This window comes from Diadema setosum, unplaced genomic scaffold (assembly GCF_964275005.1).
Source record: "Diadema setosum unplaced genomic scaffold, eeDiaSeto1 scaffold_83, whole genome shotgun sequence".
NCBI lineage: Eukaryota > Metazoa > Echinodermata > Echinoidea > Diadematoida > Diadematidae > Diadema > Diadema setosum.
The window spans coordinates 7,623-21,978 of record NW_027307709.1 but is presented as its reverse complement, the minus strand read 5'-3'; the positions used below and the strand labels follow the sequence as shown (position 1 = coordinate 21,978).

Below are 14,356 nucleotides of genomic sequence, written 5' to 3'. Positions count from 1 at the left end.
ATAGACCCCACTCACTTCACAGAAACTGAGCGCATTCACTGATGATGTTCCACCACAGGAGGCAAAACCCGCAGCTTAGAGACACCAACACATTTTACTCAGTGCTCTTGCTACAAGACAATGCCAGTATTAAAAACAAAGACTTGCTTATCTGCATTTTAATGTCTCTAAAAGACAAAACGATGTATGTGCATGTCTTTGAGTGCAAGCTCTGAAGAAGAAAATGTGAGGGCCACTACTGGGGAGAGAGTGAAACCACTGAATTTGATGGTGCGTGAAAGGAGTGGTACATCCTCCCCTCCTGCCACTATTTACAGGGTCTTCTAACCCTCACTTTGCTTTGTTCACTGATTGGCACACACACTAGACAGGTTTCTCTGCCCACTGGCACCGATGTCTGGAAACTACAATATAATTGTGAATGAGGAAAGATTACCTAATCCCACCTAATCCCTTTTGTGTCCCAATGGCCTCCACGTTGGACGTAGGCCTCCATGTTGGACAAAGGCCCACTGCTGCACCTGCATGAATGGGCTTGAAAATTTTGCAAAGCTACAGCAGTAGGTCCAGTTTTGGAAGGGTTTAATACTGGATGCTGACAAAAAGTTTTGGCAATGTTAATTATGCAATTGACCTGTTGAGGACAGATTTCCCATAGACCCCTGCCCGAGTATACTCGAGACTCGTCCTCAACAGGTCAAGCTTTACGTAATTCCTGAGCACTTGAAGGGTTAAAGAGGAGGAACATTCCCCACTAAGGCAATCCAAACCCAGAGGTGGAACAACATGTGAATACACTGTCAATGGAAGGAGCATGTGGTGGATGATCTGTGGTTTTTAGGTCCAGCAGTTTAGAGAGGATCCATCCATGATCCTTCCAAAGAGCAAACCCACCGTCTCTTCATTCACACTTGTCTCCCGATCTCTATGGGGAAATCAGAGTGATGGGGATTTTCAGTGAAAATTCCAATTCATGGTATGAATACTTGAGCTGCAGGCCTCCCCTTTGGCCTCTTAAACTTGTTGGGTACAAGGAGAGAACTGGAGGTAGAGTCACAACTTGGGCGACAAACACTTCACGTGTGCATGTATACCCATGTTATACGCTTGTATGAGCTACATCCTCAATCAGAACCCCCCCCCCCCCCCCCCCCCCCGAGTAACCTGTAAACCCATTATACAGTAGATACCGGTACGCTGTAGCTATCTGTTAACCTGTTCCCAGCAATATTTGATGAGTGAACAGTCAGTTGTTAAAGGATGAAAAATCTGATGATTGAACAGCCTCCTTGTCCACTTTAAGACTGCTTTTAAAAAAGGATGGGGGAAAACCCAAGAATATTAACCATTGTAACCATTTTTCTGAAGCACATTTCTACTCCTGTTAGGAGTCCCTGACTGTGCAGATGCTGAAATCAAACTCCGTACTGAGCACAAACCGGAAATGTCATTCCCTACCACAGGTATGTTGCAAACTCCCCAGTGAAGTACATAGTATGTATCATTCATCAAACACGCAGCTCCCTTTTGAAGGGATCGTATAGTTTTGGTTGAGACCTAATTTCAGGTTTCTAACATTTTTTGGTAAGATAATGAGAAACCTCTTCTGAAATATGAAAGGGCATGTAATTCTATGAGGAATTCAACATTTATTTGATGAAAATCGGTTTTGAAATGGCTGATATCCAAAAAAGAGCGATTCTAATAAAGTGTGGGACCCACACTTTATTACGATCGCTTTGTTTTACTTTGTTTTTGGATGTTTCAGTCATTCCAAACCCAATTTTCATCAAATACACTTTGAATTCCTCTTAAAATGGTATGCTCTGTACTATATCATAAGTGTTTTCTTGGTATCTCGCAAAAACTTAAAAGCCCAATTCTCATCTCCACCAATACTGTACCATCCCTTTAATTCATATCTTTGTGAGAGAATCTGCACTGTTTCTTGGAAGAAGTGAGCGAAAGAAGGTCACACTCTCCATTATAATATATAAAAAAAAAAAATGGCAGCAAATCTTGATATCATAAAACCCCTCCTGTCTACAACCGGCGACAATACCTTGAAAAATTATGTTTGGTAAAAATGTGATAATAAGCTGTATTCAAAGTTTGCTTTCAAAAGTACGAATGCAGGAAACACACATGTTTCTAATCATGGATTCACTCACATTCGTTTGGCAGTCTGAAAGGGCTCCTAGAGGCTCAGAGACAAGTGTGAATGCAGGGCACGCTATGAGGGGATATATTTGTAGAACTTGTATCCAATTTTCTCAGTGGCCATACAGCGGGCACAAAATCAACCATTCCTAAAACTCATGTCCACGTAACAGTAAATTATGTACAAATTGTACCTTGAACAAAAAAAAAAGATGGCAGGTGGCATACATTTAAACCCATCATTCTTAACTCGTGGCCCAACAGAAATTCATGATGTAATATTAAAGAAAATTCTCTTCTTCCACACCTCTCCGTTGGCAACTGAATCAATGAAATAAACAGGTATACATGTATTGAATTTGACAACTCCCCTACCTGTAAAGGAAAAGCAGTATTAAAGCTTTGAATGTGAGGTTCAGGAGTGTATTGCATGAGAGAGTGATGCCATGCTCATAAAGAAATCAAAACACACTTACCATTCAGTATAGCTATCGTTTCCTTTCCTATTAACAGAAAGATATGAGCGCGTACAAATGTATGACATTATTAACATCAATTTCTCAGCCCTCTTCTTTAATAGCTAGAAAGTACATTAAAGGGAGAATGATGAAACAGATCCTAATCAAGTGATTGGCCGAGAGTGTGCATAATGACCAGGCATTTATATTGTCTAACATTAAATTCTGGTTAAATCAGCACACTTCAGGTCTCGATGCATAGTTGGTCTACGTGAATGGTAGTGATTTCACTATTTTGTTTTACCCGCAAAGATGGCTGCTGCTGAATCTTATCAAATGACAAGGATCTACTTTATAATATGATACACATCATTTGGTTACTGCACTGGCATAATTACCCACATTCAGTATCTTTGAAACAGTCCAAACACCCTCGGCTATCTTGGCTATCGTCTTGGGCAAGTTTTGTTCCAAAGGTTACCTTTTGTAGGTGACTCTTACTAACGCCCTTGCTGATGTGTATTATCTGTATAGAAAAATTGAGTACCATCTGGCAAGGATTGTTCTTTTTTGCTATACAGGTACTACAGATACACCACTCATAAACACTATCACCATCTCAAAACTTCTCACCTACAAGTACATCATCTCATTTTTTACCAGGTTGACACTCAATAGTGATACATCACTGGATGCAATCATGTATGGGACTTTAGTCCTAAACACAACTCTAGAGAGAAAGACCAGGGAGGTGACAGTGTAGATCACCGACGGAGATTTTACCTTGCTATAGAAACTGAAATCAATTCCTGGAAAGCAACAGCAATCACTCCACAAAAACTCTGACAACGAGGAAAAGCATCTGACACTTACACTCTTGATTGTTTTTTTTTTTTATGTTTTACTTTTGATTTGCTGGAGTCACATTCTGGGGCATTTGTGATGTTGCATGTTTGCATTATATTGTATAAAGAGTTTAAATGCAAAAATCAATCTATCCATTTTTATCAACAGGAGATATTTGAGATTTAAGCTGTTGAAAAACAAAGAAAATAATTAGAATATATAAGTGATCATTTTCACGATATCTTCAAGAATATTTGTTTTGTAACAAGTGCAGTACAATTGAAAATATATATATTTTTGAATTTGTCACTGTCCGTCACAAAACCAACAAAAAAAGTTACATGCCCTGATTTTCTATAGGTGAAATACGTGAATAGGTCAGCCTACATGTTAACAATCTTAAGTTGTTCATATTTTCTAAAAACGCAATTCTTGGGATTATAAAAAGAATGGGAAATTGTGCTTTCAGCATTTTTTCTACGATTTTGCATTTTTTCTACTTTTTTGCAGACTAGTGTGACCAGGTGTACATCAGGGTATAAAAAGAGGCCACTTTTTATTTCTTTAAAAAACCTTTTAATACAGACTCTTCAATATCTACTCTAATAACTTTGGAGAGGGTGGTGCTACTGCTTTGAAAGTTGATATTTAAAGTCATGGATAGAATGCATTAAATAAACCCACTGAGGATGGGCTGATTTTGCTACAACATGCATTTCCCATAGACACTGGCCCAAGCATACTCAGGACTCATCCTCAGCCGGGGTTATCAGTAGAGCCTGCTCAATTTCAGGTTAATCTAATAATCCCTTTATTGTTGTTGGATACAGTTTTACATCCTGTTTTGGTCCTATTCACTGCACAGAGCATGGCTTGGTAAGATTAAGTGCTTGAATAAACCCTAATACTTAACCCATGGAGGACGGTTCCGGAGCATACTTGGGCAGGTGTCTTTGGGAGTATGCGTGTTGTAATAAAATCAGTCTGTCCTTAATGGGTTAATAAAAATCTCTTCTCTCAGTACACATTTTTCCTGAGCGAGCTTTCTTTCCAGTATCTACATACATGTAGGTTTAAAAGGACAGTCCATTTGAATTGAGTTTTACATCATTTTAAAACTCAAGTCTGCTATTATAAAATCTGCTCTAAACTAGAAAATCCATATCTATTGAATTTTTGTTGGTTTTGTGATACAGGATCATGTTTTGTAATGACCTCTATTTAAAAAAAAGAAAGAAAAGAAATGGCATAAGACTTCGGTTTTTGCATTCAAACTCTTAATACTGTTTCAATAAACCAGGGGGGTGTTTCATGAAGCTGTTCATAAAGTTACAAACAAGTTACGAGCAACAGGTGATCAGTTCTTGTGCTGAATAATTGAAATTCTGATAAGAATAGCACATCAGAACTGATCACCAGTCATTCTTAAGTCGTTTGTACACTTACATGTACGAACAGCTTTTTGAAACAGGGCCCTGACCTATCACAGATGTTCTAGACAAAACTGCAGGGAAGAGGTACTCACTCTTGGCACTGTCCACGCCCTCCTTGGAATCGCCCCCCTTGTGACCGTCCCCTCCACCGCCCTCCTGGTTTTCTCCATTCTGCCCCTCCTTGCCGTTGGTAGAATTCCTCAGGAAACCCTGGGTGCCGTTGACTATCACATTGTCCACTTTCTTCTCCAGCTTGCCCAGTCTCTCCAGGATGCTATCTAGTAACACTGCCATGGTCTTTTTCAGGTCTGTGGGAGATGGACATTCAAACAGAAAAGTGGACAGACAGACAGGGACAAGAAGAGAAATGGAAAGAAGCAGAAAAACAGAGAAGTTCAAGTCCAAGATCAATGAATGTTTATTATCCATTTTTAGATCATTCACTACCAAAGCATGTACACAAGTATCTTTGTTTGCATTACCACAGATAAGTACAGTGTACAGCTGTACACAACTTAAGTTTAATACATGTACAGGTTGTACATTGTATTCCAGTTTCTACTGACAAAACAATGGTCACAGACTTTTTGTATTAAAAAAAAAAAAATAATAATAAAAAGATACACCTTTAGTATCATACCATGCCTAGGCAACCTTTTCAACAAAAATTCACAATCCAAGAATTAAACCAAGTTCTGCTACATTTGTCTATGGATATTTTCCCCGAACCATTCAAAGCCTACAAGTATTAATCTAAATTATGTAAAACTAATGAGGTATTAAATCCTTTCTACATCCTGTAGGCTGCAGCCTGCATGGGCACCTTCCAGACACTAGCCCATCTGTAGGTCTCGTCAACAAGCATTGACCAAACAGCACATAGCTGTGTAATTAACGAGATAAATACTGCAGCTCACCAGGGTAACGGCACTTAATGATCATCAGGCTCCTCTTAGAACGAAGCCCCGAAACTCCTCACATTTGTACATAAGTAAACCTATTGTATTGCATGCACAGAGTTAACGGGAATTCCTTATTTCAATGTAATCACCTTCTGGAATCTGTACACTCACGACGTCCTCTTCACAATGACTCATCAAGGAATGATTTTCCTGGTATGGCATTGCAATTTGTTTCAGATGCATTTTTTATATGACTCCACTATACAAAATTTCTTGTGTGTAGCAGTTTTTTTTTTTTTTTTTTTCTAAATACACGTAGGACTGTAATTGATCAAAGTATTTGCTAATCAAATTTGAGAAGTAAAATTATTCCCTGCTCATACATGTACATTATCAAACAACTTTTTGTATTTAAATTTGAGTTTTGGTTTGTTTTTTTTTTATGTTAAAGGGACTGTACAGTACTGGTTGAGGTGGGGATTCATGTTTTGAACATTCCTAAGTGAGATATTAATGAAAAGCCTCTTATGAAATATGAAAGAGCATGTAATTTTAAGAAGGATTCAACATTTATTTGACGAAAATTGGTTTTCAAATGGCTGAGATCCAAAAAAGTGCTAATAATAAAAGGTGACATGCCACAACTTTATTAGGATTTCTTTGTTTCACCTTGTTTTTGGATATCTCAGCCATTTCAAAACCGATTTTCATCAAATAAACTTTTGATACCCCTTAGAACTGCATGCTCTTTGACATCTCATAGAGTGGTTTCTGAATATCTCGCAAAACGTTAACCCGTTGAGAACGAGTCCCGAGTATACTCGGGCAGGTGTCTATGGGAAATGTGTGTTGTAGCAAACTCAGTCCGTCCTCAACGGGTTAAAAGCTAAATCCTCACCTCGACCAGAACTGTACACACCCTTTGAAATGAGAAATATGCATTTTTACTGCAAGTATACACTACAAAATGGACAATAAAAAATTTCAAATGTAGTATATGTGCACTGCCAAACTTTTTTTACAATTTTATGTGTTTCACTTTTCACTTTAACCTTTGTTCAAATCAGGGGAAACTTAGGATGCACACATGATACCTTGTACACTGTACAAGTGCTACAACATATTCTTCTTACTGTTTGGTAGCTTTAAGGAAGAATTTTATGGTTAGGAAATGTCATGTTGAGTATAGATGATCAAGATTACAGCTACCTATAGATGCCCATGTAGGATTCTATACTGTAAGCATGCATCATTCCAAATTATAATTGAATGGTACTCAGGATTGAGTGGTGCAAGATTTTTATAGCATCTACAAGAACTTCTACATGTATTACACTTTTGTACAGGGTACACACATGTACTTGTAACCAGTGTTGAGACAAGCAACTTTTCTATCCAATGCATGCAACAGTGTGCATATTATAGATCTACATTTTTACCAGCAAAGCAAGCATATGCATACAGGCCTAATTGCAGCAAATTATATATTGACAGTACTTTATTAATGTGATGCGGAAGTCAAAAGTTCAATTTGATACATTGTAAAGTCACGCAACACTTGTGCAGAAAAACAGGGTACAACTACAATCAAACATTTTTTACATGAATAAATTCTATCCCACACTCAGTGAGCAACTTGGACAATACAATCATCAGGCGTATCCCCACATAATGACATAACAACTCCTCCTACAATGAGCAAACCAATGAAATACAAAAACTCAAATGATGACAGGCTATGATTTTTGGTTTTCTTTGTTGTCATTGCTCATTGATGATGTACAATTTGTGCACAACCACAATGTACATTTTTTAACTTATTAAAGTTCGATTTACTCAGATGCACACATACTTACGGTATGTACACATTGTATGTGCACACTCTATGAAATTACATACCTGCCAACATTTCAAGATGAAATATCTTACTCGTGGATTGCAAAAATCTTATTTCATATGCAAACTGAAGTTAAAAATCTTACTTTCGGTCAAATCTTCAGAAAATACACATGAAAGGTACATGTATATAAATATCTAAATATTTTTCAAAAATCTGATTTCTCTGACAGAAAATCTGATTTTTCTATTTTTAACGTAAAAAATCTTACTGAATCTGATAAAATCTTACTAGTTGGCAAGTATGAAATTACACAAACTATGTGCACTTTTCATACTGAATTGAACGATGCACGAGTACACAATAGGGGAGTATTGAAACCTACCATTTCAGTAAAGATGAATCCTGTTCAAAATCTTTGAATTAGATTCTTGACCATTTTGAAGAAGAAACAAAAACCCCGATTCACTACTTCAAAATAGTTCTAAAATGTGAGTGAAGGGTAGAAACAACCAATTGATGTAAAAAATTGAATCAGTATAATCCATGTTTATTATTACATCACACTGTAAATAAACAAAATGTAAACAATGTTATAATAAGAATGTTTCAAGACTAAACTGTCTACGGTTGCGGTTTAATGAGAAAAATAGTGATACATTGTATCTCCTTATATTTTAGGCTTTATTGCAAAATTGTTACAAGGTAAGATGTTTTGTGATACAACTGACCTACTTGTATATGCATCAAATGTGATATCTTGAACATTTTTTTTAATCTAAATACACTGCTCCCAATGGTAAACGGTACCTTTAAGGATAACGCACATTTAAATAGTGCAGCTACTGTGCAACTATCCATGCCTGAAGAACTTTGTCAGTCTTTACAGTTTTATGACAATGTCTATATTGTAAAGTCTGCATTTTCACTATTGTTTTGTGTCCATATTTTAATATGTATGCACAATTGAGTCATTTGAGTGTACAAGGTGTGCTGAATTACATGTAATACAGGGTTGTGTGGAGGGGTGGGGGTATATCACTGGCATCCAATGCATTATAGTGATGTACACAAACTTATATGTACAGTGTACATGTAATTTCGCAAAGCTTGGCTTTTGCAAAATTTGCGGAAGTTAAAATGCATATTATTCAATGAAAATTTTTGGTCTCACAGGAGGATGCCCTTTAGAGGCAGCAAGCGTCAAGCCCTCCCCCTGGCCCTACTCACATTCCCAAAATGATACATTGTAGCATTGAAAGCGATAACCCTCACCACCCCCCTCGCTCCCCCCCCCCCAAAAAAAAAGAATGCGACATGAAAACAAACAGAATATAGAGAGATGCGTAGCAGACAAGACACTTAGTGTCAGACCCTGTTAAACTACTCTCTTGATAATAAAACCTTTCTCCTCTATGTTTCTGTATTGCAGGTACTCAATTAAACTGTGTACAAAATTTTACGCTTATCTCAGAGTATCATGGGAAGATTCCACAGGGAATCAAACTTGTTACACTGGTCGACTAAAGATTTTCTTTCAAATCAGTGAATGAGCCTCACTTGCATTTCTCCCCTCATCAGGGGGGCATTTCATGAAGCGTTTTGTCGGATATTTCATCTGACAAAATGTCAAAAGCTACTGAAATCCATGCATCTGACTGGCTGAGGGCAAATTTTGTCCGACAAGTTGTCGGACAAAATGCTTCATGAAATGCCCCCCCCCCCCCTGCTCTTCTGCGCTGAAAGTACCCCACTGTAGTAGGCCTAAATGTTATGGCGCATGCAAAAATGGTCGCAAGACACTGTCGGCATGCTGACCTTCGCTTTTCACCTCATGGGAGTTTACCCACGATGCCTTTCTCACTGCAGCATCATGTGGGAATTCCCAGACCTAGCAACAGTTAAAGGGATAGTACAGTATTGGTAGAGATGAGAATTGGGCTTTTAACTTTTTGCAAGATACCAAGAAAACGTTTATGAAATAGTACAGTGTATGTGAACATACCATTTTAGGAGGAATTCAAAGTTTATTTGATGAAAATCGGGTTTGGAATGGCTGAGACATCCAAAAATAAAGTAAAACAAAGCGATCGTGATAAAGTGTGGGTCCCACACTTTATTAGAATCGCTCTTTTTTGGATATCTCAGCCATTTCAAAACCAATTTTCATCAAATAAACATTGAATTCCCCATAGAATTACATGCTCTTTCATATTTCATAAAAGGTTTCTCATTATCTCGCCAAAAAAATGTTAGAAACCTGACATTAGGTCTCAACCAAAACTATACAATCCCTTTAAAAGGAGTTTACGAGGGACGGTTCGAGGGTAGCATATCTGAAAAGTCATCCAGCATTTTGCCTGGATTTCTCCTGTGAGATCTTTTCTACAACGAGATCTCCTAGGTTCACCTGAGTGCACTGGTGAAATTTGCTACAAGAGAGCATGAAAGGGGTAGGGCCTAGTACATGTATACTCAGTAGTAGCAGGGAGGTGGTACCGGTATCTTCCCACCTCCCTGGTAGCAGAGTGCCTGTGACAGAATGCTAGTCTACTAAATTCAAACCTTTCACTCGCTCTGAGATGGAAAGCAGAAAGCAATAAATGTGCATATTTGGAGTTGTACAGCTCTGGCACATCTTTGTATTAAAAAAAAAATAATAATAACGATAAAAAACAAATATGCAGTGAAATTAATTAATTACCATGCTGTACAAGTGGTACAATAAAGGCTTTAAAGTCAGACTAACATGCATACTGGCCATTTGAAGGAGATTAGAGAAGTTGAACAAAATGGTTTCAAAGACAATAGGCCCATTTACAATTGCTTGGAAATATCGCGATTTTTCTAAAATCGCGACATTTGGGTGCAAGTTGCTAAGCAACTACACCCAAACGCCCTCGAAACATCGCCAGAAAAATCGCCAGCCGGAGTGCGATTTTTTGAAACATCGCGAAGTTTGAGGCGAAGTTTGAGGCGAAGTTAGCGAGTGTAAACCCAAGCTGCAGAAATATCATGATTTTTCATCACGTGACTTTCGGTATCGGATTGCACCGGGAGTTTACGCGCGCTCCCGATCCCTCTTTGGAACGTGTAGAGAGTATGTACGTCGGTCACTGGCCAGAGTACTAAGTACACAGTACAGTGTACAGGTCTAAACGGCCGATCCTCGATCGGCTCGTGGTCTCTCACCTCACTCTCCCTGCCTGATGAAACTAGTACGTGAAAACTACTACTAGTAGCAAACCTGAAGTTCTCCAACCACGTATCATCACCCCATGACGACTTAACAAAATAATGTTCTCCCAGAAATGCGTTGATTGTGGGAGTGCCCATATTGCTCTCGATATACGTTGTTTGTGGAATACAGTAGTACAGGTACGTAACAAGTGTGAGTTCTTGCTGTCGCCTGATATTATCAGTCCTAACTTCCAAGTCCTACTTCTCATGCACTTTCGTCATATCGGCGAAATTTCATGATCCTCCTGAATGCTGCTGTCATCAACTTTTCCATACTTAGATGAAGTTTTACACACCTAGTACGTATTTGATCTAATATAGCAAGCTATAAACCGTAAGTAAACAGTCTCGAGAAGCACAAATTTATGTGTGCATCGGTGCATTGTACTGATAAAAAGCCCTGGCTCAACGTTCCAACCAGCTAGCTGTGATCAAAATATACTGCACTGCAGTGAAAACGAACAGAATAGCGCGCGCTTCCACTCAGCTGCCATGTTGAAAAAGAGGTAAATTACGCATGCGCACTACCGAAAAAAAAAATCGCGATGTTTCATGAAGCTCAAACTTCGCATGCTTGTGCGCAAGTGTAAACGGTGGAACCAAAATATCATGATTTTTAAAATTGCGATGTTACAACGTAGTAAGTGTAAATGCGGCTAATTAGATGCATCTCTTTTAAATACTTTTGGGCCTTGGGGGTATCTATTAAAATTCCTCCAGCTCAGCTTTTGAATAATTAAGTGTTTGTGACGTACAGTACAAAGTATGCTTGTACAATTGCATCTTTACAAACGCAGTACAGTCTTCTGTTGTTGTTGCTGATGTTGTTTGAGTTTGAGTTTATTTGTTTAAGTTTTTTGGCATGCATTTTTATCAATTGAAAACAGAATCAACGAGCCATCATGCATAGCTTCAAACTGGTAACGCTGTACCTGTTGCGTGCATTTCACTACTGCTCTCTACGTAATCTGGAAGGAGAGGGCAGTTGCCCTCAAATCTTTGTTTGTTTATTTGTTTGTTTGCTTGTTTCACTATTTTGCACCACCTGACAGTGTACGCTGGAATTAATAATTTAGCACTTAGCTATATTTTTGCAGTGAACAGTAATACATTGTAGCAAACACTGCGTTTATTTAATGCTTTACAAACTTCCTAATCAGAAGATTTATAAAAAAGATTTACTGATTACCGGTAATAATGTATTGTAGTGAAATGCCAAACAGGCAGTTGCCAAGACACTACTGTATAATATACATATTTTTTTCTATAAAAGTCAGTTTAAAAGCCACTAAATCTCTTGGCAGAGTGAAAGCCAGAGCAAAAAATGAATATTATCCTAAAATTTGTGTGTACTACTGTAGACTCCCAAGAATTTGAAGGAGCCGTGTAAGTGGGAGCATTATACAGCTGTAGGTAATACTCACTTTTTTAACAAGTTTCATTTGGTGCAACCGTGTATAAAAATCATTAGGTTCTGCAGTCTGGCATGTCTCCGATTGGACCACTGGACCAATAACATAGTATGATTACACACAACACTGCTCCACTAAACTCTGGAATCAAACCCGGATCATTTGGATTCGGAAGCAGGGCACTACCCACTGAGCCAAATCACTGCCCAGCGAAATTACCCCCTCCCCCCATCAACATCATAAATCTGACACTATTCATCAAGTCTTGCTGAAACCTGATCTAAATATATCAGGGGTCGCACTTAACTTTTTTTTTTTTTTTTTGAACTAGCCGGGCGGACTACTTAGAATCAGTTTTGATACTGTAGCAATATTTTGGCTAGCCAGATGGAATAGTAACTTCAGAATTTTATGATTTTTAGCTAGTCCGACGTGATTTCAGGTGACCAATGGCCAGCGGAACATCGCCAATTTCGAACCCTGCATATTAGATTGCTTTTTATACAGCTGCTGAATTTCAACCGAATAAAACTGTTACGTTATTGTCCTTTCTATTAACCCGTTGAGGACAGAATGATTTTGCTGTAACACATATTTCTCATAGACACCTGCCCGGCTTCTCTCGGAACTTGTCTTCAACGGGTGAAGGACAAATGCGAAGCTTTTGATATTATGACTATGAGCACACCAATACAGTATTCATCGCATAATCGGGCATCTGATAATCGGGAACCTCGCTTAAATGACATACGCTTCCCAGAAACATTTCCAATGCACGTTATTTTCACTGGATAATCGGGCGGGGACCTCTGATAAACGGGACAATTTTTCTTCAAGCGATCTTTGATTTTGTTGATATTTTACACAAAAAATCTACCAAAGTACCACAACAATATTTCAAAGATTCCCTATCAGTTGTCGTTTACATCAAACTTACAAAGCAAGCTTCGGACTGGTGTGTTTTGACCTCTGTCCATCCAGTACACGTACATTTCAGCTCACTGCCCGCCTTCGCTTTTCTGTACATTGTGTATATATGGCGAGCCAGATCGCTACAACACATGTGCAGTGCAGTGATCGCGGCAAGTAAACAATCAAGCCGTGATGATTGAATGATTGAAGGACTTTTCATTGACGTTCTCACATCAGTTCTGGGTAATCATTTCCCATGGTAACTTGTGGATATGTATTTATACAGAATGCCCTACGTGTCCAAGAATTCTACGAATGTTTAAGAAAGTGCTAGCTTTTAATCCACATATTTTGTGTTCGAAGAGAGGTGACAGAAGAAGAACCCGGTTGCGATTACACTACATCATTGCGAGAATGCAGGGACAGCTAGAGGGTCGCGCCGAGGGGTAGCGTGGTTGTGTATTCATGTACATGTACAGTACGTGAGTATGCATGTGTTGTTTGTGTGTGTGTGCACTACATAATGTACATGTCGTATGCCATTAGTGTATGGTGAGTGCTCATCGCGAAATCGGGCACCCCGCTTAAAGGGGCCGTGTTTGCTACTCCCAACCTGTCCCGATTATGCGATGAATACTGTACTACACTCACCATAACTTGAGTAGGACTCCGGTAAATTCTGTCCTCCACCTTGCTCTTCCGCCAATGCCTTGACATAGCGCTTGCTCAGGTCCAAAATCTGTTCTTTGAGTTTCTCGCTCTCGGGGACATCCGGCTCCGCGCGGAAGAGGGTGAAGGTGAAGAGTGTGTACGTCCAGAGGAGCATCGTGAGGAACACGAAGACGCCGAAGCGGCGCGACAAGATGGGGGCAGGTACAAGACATCTTTTGTTTCTGGCTTGATTTCTCATACTTCTCACAGTCTGAAGAGCACACCGGAAGAGGGGTGCTGTACTACCTTCTCAGCGTCAATGGGAATCTCTGACCTGCCGGCTGCACTTTCTTACACATGCTCACATTTCTTTCAAAAGCACTTCATCCCAAGTATCACCTGTGGTAACACATTTTGGTTGCATGGAAACCTACAAGTACTATTAAAGTAGATCAAGACACAGAAAACTTAAAGATCTTTCTTTTACTAGTGGCTTTTATATTAT

At 38.9% G+C, this 14,356-nt stretch overlaps 1 protein-coding gene across 1 annotated transcript in view; it reads right to left on the bottom strand.

Moving 5' to 3' along the window:
• The window catches only part of LOC140245952 (alpha-1,6-mannosylglycoprotein 6-beta-N-acetylglucosaminyltransferase A-like), a gene marked incomplete at its 3' end in the record, with an annotated part of 34,179 nt that extends 20,069 nt beyond the window's left edge, over positions 1-14,110 (bottom strand). Inside the window, exons 1-3 of the mRNA XM_072325412.1 lie at positions 13,852-14,110; positions 4,990-5,205; positions 2,637-2,663 (exon numbers count right to left, since the gene is read on the bottom strand). Of these exons, the coding sequence (XP_072181513.1) occupies positions 2,637-2,663; positions 4,990-5,205; positions 13,852-14,110 (502 nt within the window). The remainder of the gene's footprint in view (positions 1-2,636; positions 2,664-4,989; positions 5,206-13,851) is intronic.
• Between the last annotated feature and the right edge of the window lie 246 nt (positions 14,111-14,356).